Genomic DNA, 8,292 nt, shown 5'->3' with positions numbered 1-8,292 from the left:
TCTATTGCTTGTTTCCGCTTCTAGTTAGAAGTAGAAGCTGGAATTGCTTTCTTTTTCAGATCAGAGGTTGCATTTCGTTGTTGAGACTTTCATGAGTTTAGTATGAGAAATACAAGAACAAATTAGATTTACCTATTGTTTCTTTTTGTAAGATCAGTGTTGCATATATTTCATCAAGGCCAGAAGAAGTAATTTGTTCAACTTCAAACTATGCACTTTCTTCAATATGATAACACTTGTCTGCCTTGCTCTATCACAACCTCATTTGCTGGGTTCACAATGGTTTCATTTGGATGCTGGATTTTAAGGATGTTTGCATTGACATGTTGCTTTCTTCCTCAACCTCACAGGCAGAAACGGGTAAGGTTCCCAAAGGGTAAGAAGGTAAAGCAGGGCGATAACACGGTTGATGGGCGTGAAGATAAACCTAGTGGGTGGAGAGATCCTCGCCTTGCAGCCAAAGAGCGTTCGGTACGGCGGAATCAAATAACAGCGGAGCTCCTTGATGAAGAAAATGAAGGTGAAGTAGCTGACATATCGCGGGCAGAAGTGGAATATGAGGTTTGTTCCTTCCAATATCTTTTATAATTGATTGCTTGTGGTTAGGTTTTTTGTGGGTCTCTCGTTCTAGTTTATATCTCTTGAAGGAGGTGATATTAGGATAAATAGAAACATTTTTGGGGCTTGGCATGATTTGTGCTGCTTTTGTAGCTAGAGCAGCTTAGATGTGGGTACCTTTCTAAAAGAAGAGCTTACATATGGGTACTCATTTGTACAATTGAAAACCATATTAATCTTGATTACTTATTATATATCCTAAGTAAAATGGGGACCATCTATAAGAACATCTCAAAAACCACTAATAAATACCTCTTCACCGGAAAAAAAAAAAAAATCCACTAACAAATACCTATATAATTTTATATTTAAACCCTTCATACTCTAGAAACAAAATAGTGAAATTTTTTGGCAGTCGCATTAAATTCGTGGAATCATATTGTTATTTGTTCTTTGGTTCAACTTATATAACAGACTAAAGCTCTTTTGATTATCATTGATGTCAAATTTTGCATAATCTAATTTCTCTATGGCTAAACTTCATATTTCTTGGTCGTTTATATTTCTTTCTGGTGTAAATAATGGTAATAATGGAATGTCACTGGTTGCAGGAAAATGAAACATTCATTGATGATGGGATTGCAATAGAGCCTTTTAATCTGGATAAAGAGAGAGAAGAAGGTTATTTTGATGCATCAGGAAACTATGTTGAATATTTAAATGAAAATGAGATAAAGGTGCGAGTCTTACATCAAACATTTTCTAACCCTAGTCCCCAATCCTTGCATCTTTTTCTGATCTTAGTAAGTGCACAGGATGCATGGCTTGACAGTGTTGATACTGAGAAAAGATTTTCTGGGAAGAATGCTATGAAGATATCAAATGAAGATGAGATTCAAGACCTTACATCAGGAGAACTAGGAAAGATGAAGAGGCGAATTGCTGATGTGCTCGAGCCAGGAAAAACAGTAAGTATCCCCACCTTATGTTTTCTAGTTTGTTGTTATTTTTCATTGCTGTTTGATTGATAAGTACTGTTGATGGCTAATTTTTTGAAATTTTCAAAATATTTATATGCTCTCATTTTCTGTTTCCTTCTGTGGTGGTTTCGATATGAATTGCATCTTCCTTTTTCATATGTTTCCTTGGATATTACCTTCTGTCTTTGGCAACAGTTGCTGCTTGCATATTACATTTTCTTCATTGTCCAAACAAAGTTCTTGGTGGCTTTTTGCTGCTGTCTCCAAAAGAGAGATGGACAGGCTCTGGTTGATCTGTTAAATTTACATTGTTATTTAAGAACTTTTTGGCGATTTTTGGTTGAACACAAATGAATGAGTCAAGGCAAGTTCTAATCATATTAGAAAGGAGTTAAAAAAGAACAAGGTGGATTTTATGGAGTTTATTCCGAAGTTATTGAATTTAACAATCGTGCCCATGTTAGAATCATTTCCAAAATTATGTAAGATAGAATTTTAGAACCACTGCCATATAGTAAATGCCTCATTGGCTTTTTTTGAGGAGAGCTTTTGGAACCAGTTAGAATACCACATCCTGTCGAAAACTTTGCACCCTACAGGAGCTATTTTCATCATTAAATTGCATCATGGTAGGACATTGGCACTACCAACTTTGCATCTGATAATTGGATGATTCCACTTGTTTCCTCTGCAAATACTAACTCCTGAACACACAGCCATCCTTGCAATAACAAGTAAATTTAGCGTATTGTCTGCTGTATTGTCAGTCAGTTACCTGCTTGTTTCCTCTGGCAGCTTTCCTCTCTCCAAATATAAATAAGTTAACAAGATGCCATGCATCAAACCAGCATGCTGGGAAAGTTGGCGCCTTACCATTTAGTTTTTTGCCTTGTTCTTCCCACTTGGTCATCTACCCTTGTCAACCAGGATATTCAGGTACAAGGCCTTTACCCAAAAGTTCCTGGTGCCTGCAAGCAGAGGTGTGTCATCTGGCATGCCAGTCCATTATGGTGTTGGCAGGCCACGTTCTCTGTTCTCTACAAAAAACCTGTTAAATTCATAGGTAGCTTTGAAGATACGTGTTGTTATTCAATTAAAGGAAAGATTATAGAAGATTTTGTACGAGAGAAGATTGTGCTTATTTGCTTGGAAGGTTAATATCGTAAAAACATCTGGTGTCTGAGAACACCAGAATACCCTTCTCTTTACTTTCAATATGCGTCGCTCTTTTTAGTGTTTTTACCATGTTTGCACTGGGCATCAGGGCTGAGATCATTAATCTTGTTTTTGATAATCTAGAAGCTGGTTGACTTTTTGATTCTCCCGTTCCCAACTAAACAAATCATGCTGCTTTGCATTTGCTTGCAGAGGATCTGTATTGCAGCGAGTTCTCTCGACATTACTGTTAATTGTAGACCATACAAGTTGGTCATTCGATTTTGAGTCCTGTCTTAATTGCCTCATATGAATGGGCAGGCTGTGTACGATAATGATATCCACTTGCTATGTTTGACATACTTCTGTGAAGAATCTTTGTGCTGTCAACATGTTGTTCTCTATTGCTTTGGGACTCATGGGCAGAACTTGATACTTCCAACAGGTTTTGCGAGGTTTAAGGAGATTGAAAGGTACCTCAAATGATAAAAAGGGAAAAATGTCTGCAGAAACTAAGCAGCTGTTTGATCAGCTAACAGAAGATGCTATGAAGCTGATGGAGAATGGAGATTACAGTTAAGTCTGTTTGCATAATAACTGTATTGCAAGGTAATTTTTGAATAGAGTACCAAGGTCAGGTTTAGCTTATATTTTAGTCTACTTCTTGTTTCACAGATGTGTATGATGAAAAGCAAGAGAGTTTCCAACGAGAAGCAGGTACTTGCCATTGTGTTGTTCCCTTTTTTTTCTCTCGACTTTTTTCCCACCACGACCATGACTTGGGAAATGGAAATGTATGATGGAAGTATTGCATTTTCTTAATTTGCATTTTGTATTGCTCCAGAGGGGTATGAGAAGTTAGCTCAGGCAAGACAGGGTAAATCCATTGAATCAATGCAGCCTAAGCCCGATAATATCCTCGATGAAGATTTCCTTCCCAGTGGGTCAACTGGACATTCTATGCATAATGCAGATGTGGCTCCATCAAATTCATATAACACAGCTACCAAGAGCGATGATGCATTTGACATGTTCGGTGAAGACGACGAAAACATTCCAGCTAATCCTGCCTCTAATGGAGGTAATTTGATCCCTAAACACATTTAGAATTGACCTTATTGACAATTCTGAATATCTAAATACAATACAATAAACTTTAATCATCCATCGTTCATATCTAAATACAATTCAATCATCCACATGTGCATTAGCATTCAGACGTCCTCATAACCAACATTATTAGTCAGTCTCTATTCGGGTTATTACTAATTTACCAACTGCCATGGAAGAAGGTTCATCGCGACGTTCCAAACGCCCTTTCTTTGAGGATGATGACTCCAATAAACCTCCTTCGTAAACTCTATTTCCCTTACTTCTCTATTTTCTAATTTATATTTTCATGTTATTTTTGTGCCCTAACTATGAAACCTCATATTATTATTTTAAAATTTTGAGGCTATAAATTCGTAATTTGAGAAAATCGTAGTCAGTTTTGATTATTCATGTGATTTTTGTGCCCTAACTTTGTATAGAACATACTTAAGGTTTCTGCACACGTGATAGCTCGTATTATTTTTGAAATTTGAGCTATAATTTCGTAATTTCTTAGTAAATAATACTCATTATATGCTTGGAAACATAATTTATTCCACCGTAACTCTTATCTCCTTATTTCATTTTTTTTTTAAAATTTTCCATGTGATTTTTGTGCCCTAACTTTTAAAGCTCATATTATTTTGAAATTTTGAGGCTACAAATTCCTAATTTCTTAGTAATAACACTCGTTATATGCTTGAAAACATCGTGCTGAAGGAAAAACAATAAAGCTTCAGTGTAACTCTATTTCCTTATTTCAGTTTTTTTTTTTTTTTAATTTTCAATGTGATTTTTGTGCCCTAACTATGAAAGCTCATATTATTTTGAAATTTTGAGGCTATAAATTCGTAATTTCTTAGTAATAAATAGTAATTGGTATATGCTTGAAAACACCGGTGAAGGAAAAACAATTTATTTCACTATCGAGATATAATAGATGTCATAAGAAAGTGAACAAGGAAGTGAGTATTTTGTATCAACGGGAAGATAATAATAGATAAATAAATAAGGAAGCTAGTTTTTTGTTGTTTGTGCATCTTTTTTTTTGGAAAATTACAACAATACCATTCGGCTATCTAGTTTACAAAATATGTACACGGTGTATATGTAGTGCATGGTTTTTACTAAAATATACATATACTATACATGCTTGTACATATAATATACATACCTATACATACAATATACATATCTATACAGCCGAAGTGTATAGGCAGTGTATGTAAGTTGCTCTTTTTTTAATAACCCCGGTGTCCGGGCTAGCTTGCACACACCTCAACTAATTACACGGGGTACTTATTACTAGGTAACTCTATCCACCAAGGCTTGGATAGACAGGAAGAAATCACCTACTCCCTCCGTCCCAATTTATGTGGCACCGTTTGAAATGTGTGGTCTAAAACAAACCTTAGACATTTGTGTGGCTGTAAGTCATTTCATTAAGGGTAAAAGGAGAATTTTAAAGTTAAGCTGTTTCTAATTATACAAATGTGACATTCTTTTTGGGCTAGATTAAAAAGGAAAGGGTGCCACATAAACTGGGACAGAGGGAGTTTTTTTTTTCCCCACTGCTGGAACTTATCTGCCCACCAAGGCTTTGACAGACATGAAGAAATCACCTAGTGTTTTTTTGCCTCCGCTGCGATTTATTTGTTATGTCGTTGTAAGAATCTGAGGAGCTTCTTAGAGGAGTGCAGGAGTATGCGATACATATACTTTGTTTCAGCTACCTATATCTGTTTACAGCATGACTTCTGCAAATGCGCCTAAATTCTATCAGTCTGGTCTTTTCTAGTGCGAATTACTTACTGTTGATTTCATATTGATTTGAACCTTTAGAAAATGTCTAATAGGAATGGTAATGGATGGATTGTGTTTTGTTAGTGCTTAGATTAAGTCGAGGAATGAGGGTAACTTTTGGCCTTGAGAGAGAACTATTTAATACTGTAAGGAGAATACATAATTTATTCCAGATGTCTCAGGCCCAAACTAATTGGATCAGCTATATGTAATCGCTATATGTGTTTTGCTCTTATTGTGGTCATTTAATTACACATGGTGGGAATTATGATGTTGTGTCTCCATCCTGTCTGTAGAAACGACGATGAACAAGTTACTTGAATACCCTATTATTGGTTTTCCATGTCACTCAAAACTAAAATAAAGCTACTAAGCAGATGAGAGGTTCTCTAATTTTTCCTTCACCAGCTATTTGTTATCTGATCGTGGATGAAGATAATTGATAAAATGATTAGGCTGAAGTATATGTTTCTGCCTTAGTCATCAAAGGACTAAAAATGTGATCCCAAATTTGACTGGTTAATTCTATTGCTTGTTTCCGCTTCTAGTTAGAAGTAGAAGCTGGAATTGCTTTCTTTTTCAGATCAGAGGTTGCATTTCGTTGTTGAGACTTTCATGAGTTTAGTATGAGAAATACAAGAACAAATTAGATTTACCTATTGTAGTTTTTTTGTAAAGATCATGTATTGCATGGGGCCAGAAAGTAATACAACTTCAAACTATGGCTTTCTTCAATATGATATTGTCTGCCATGCTCTATCACAACCTCATATGCTGGATTCACAATGGTTTCATTTGATGCCGGATTTTAAGGATGTTTGCATTGACATGTTGCTTTCTTCCTCAACCTCACAGGCAGAGACGAGTAAGGTTCCCAAAGGGTAAGAAGGTAAAGCAGGGTGATAACACGGTTGATGGGCGTGAAGATAAGCCTAGCGGGTGGAGATATCCTCGCCTTGCAGCGAAAGAGCGCTCGGTACGGCCGAATCAAATAACAGCGGAGCTCCTTGATGAAGAAAATGAAGGTGAAGTAGCTGACATATCGCGGGCAGAAGTGGAATATGAGGTTTGTTCCTTCCAATATCTTTTATAATTGTTTGCTTGTGGTTAGGTTTTTTGTGGATCTCTCGTTCTAGTTTATATCTCTTGATAAGGAGGTGATATTAGGATAAATAAAACATTTTGGGCCTTGGCATGATTTGTGCTGCTTTTGTAGCTAGTGCAACTTAGATATGGGGACCTTAGTCAAAAAAGAGCTTACATATGGGTACTCATTTGTACAGTTGAAAACCATATTAATGTTGATTACTATATCCTAAGTAGTAACATAAGCAAAATGGGGACCATCTATGAGAACATCTCAAAAACCACTAATAAATACCTATATGATTTTATATTTAAACCCTTTATACTCTAGAAACAAAGATCAAGGAAACAAAATAGTGAAATTTCTTGGCAGTCGCATTAAATTCGTGGAATCATATTGTTATTTGTTCTTTGGTTCGACTTATATAACAGACTAAAGCTCTTTTGATTATCATTGATGTCAAATTTTGCATAATCTAATTGCTTTATGGCTAAACTTCATATTTCTTGGTTGTTTATATTTCTTTCTGGTGTAAACATGTTAGAATCATTTCCATAATTATGTAAGATAGAATTTTAGAACCACCGCCATATAGTAAATGCCTCATTGGCTTTTTCTAAGGAGAGCTTTTGGAACCAGTTAGCATAGCACGTCCTGTTGAAAACTTTGCACCTTACAGGAGCTATTTTCATCATTAAATTGCATCATGGTAGGACATTGGCACTACCAACTTTGCGTCTGATAATTGGGTGATCCACTTGTTTCCTCTGCAAATACTAACTCCTGAACACACAGCCATCCTTGCAATAACAAATAAATTTAGCGTATTGTCTGCTGTATTGTCAGTGAAGACTTTGAGAAGAGAGATTTTATTAATTCTCAAGTGTGTCTATACAACCAATCACAGAGGTATTTATACACAAAACTGAAGCCTAACTAGGAAATATACAATTAAGGAAACAAGATAAAATCTCTATAATAATGGAAACTAAATCAGATAATAATCTGTCTAATTATGATTTAGAATCTGATCATATCAAAATCATATCAGGATCTGATCCAATCTTAATAGAATCAGATTTGTCAACACTCCCCCTCAAGTTGGTGCATAGATATCACACATGCCCAACTTGCAAACTAAGTTGTGATAGGTTCTACTGCTAAGCCCTTTAGTGAAAACATCAGCTAGCTGCTTGCTGGATGTCACATGGAACAGGCTCAAGGTATCATCAGTCAACTTTTCCTTGATGAAGTGTCGATCAATTTCAATGTGTTTTGTCCGATCATGTTGTACTGGATTATGGGCTATACTGATGGCTGCCTTGTTGTCACAGTACAAGGATAATTTATTATCTCCAGACATTTTCAGTTCTTCTAGTAGCTTTCGCAGCCACAGAAGTTCACAGACACCCTGAGCCATAGCTCTATACTCTGCTTCAGCAGTTGATCTAGCAACTATACTTTGCTTCTTGCTTCTCCAAGTGACTAAGTTCCCTCCCACAAGTGTGCAATAACCAGTTGTAGACCTCCTATCATCTAGAGATCCAGCCCAATCAGCATCTGTAAAAGCTTCTATATGGAGGTGACCATGTTTGGTGAAAAGAAGACCTTTTCCAG

The 8,292-nt window shown here is 36.2% G+C and overlaps 1 protein-coding gene across 2 annotated transcripts; it reads left to right on the top strand.

The window, feature by feature from the left end:
* The first annotated feature begins 242 nt into the window (after positions 1-242).
* On the top strand, positions 243-6,655 carry LOC132060432 (uncharacterized). 2 transcript variants are annotated; one of them, XR_009415936.1, is made up of 7 exons: positions 243-561; positions 1,170-1,295; positions 1,374-1,526; positions 3,139-3,268; positions 3,369-3,410; positions 3,538-4,046; positions 6,444-6,655. XR_009415936.1 is itself a non-coding variant. In XM_059453475.1 (7 exons), the coding sequence occupies exons 1-7, from the start codon at positions 280-282 to the stop codon at positions 6,455-6,457; spliced, it is 984 nt and encodes a 327-aa protein (XP_059309458.1). In that variant the 5' UTR covers positions 243-279; the 3' UTR covers positions 6,458-6,655. The 2 variants fall into 2 exon arrangements, 1 of the variants encoding a protein (XP_059309458.1); XM_059453475.1 differs by having other exon boundaries at positions 3,538-3,774.
* The last annotated feature ends 1,637 nt before the right edge of the window (positions 6,656-8,292 follow it).

Source organism: Lycium ferocissimum, chromosome 6 (assembly GCF_029784015.1).
Source record: "Lycium ferocissimum isolate CSIRO_LF1 chromosome 6, AGI_CSIRO_Lferr_CH_V1, whole genome shotgun sequence".
Taxonomy (NCBI): Eukaryota; Viridiplantae; Streptophyta; class Magnoliopsida; order Solanales; family Solanaceae; genus Lycium; species Lycium ferocissimum.
This window is presented reverse-complemented; position numbering and strand designations above follow the sequence as displayed.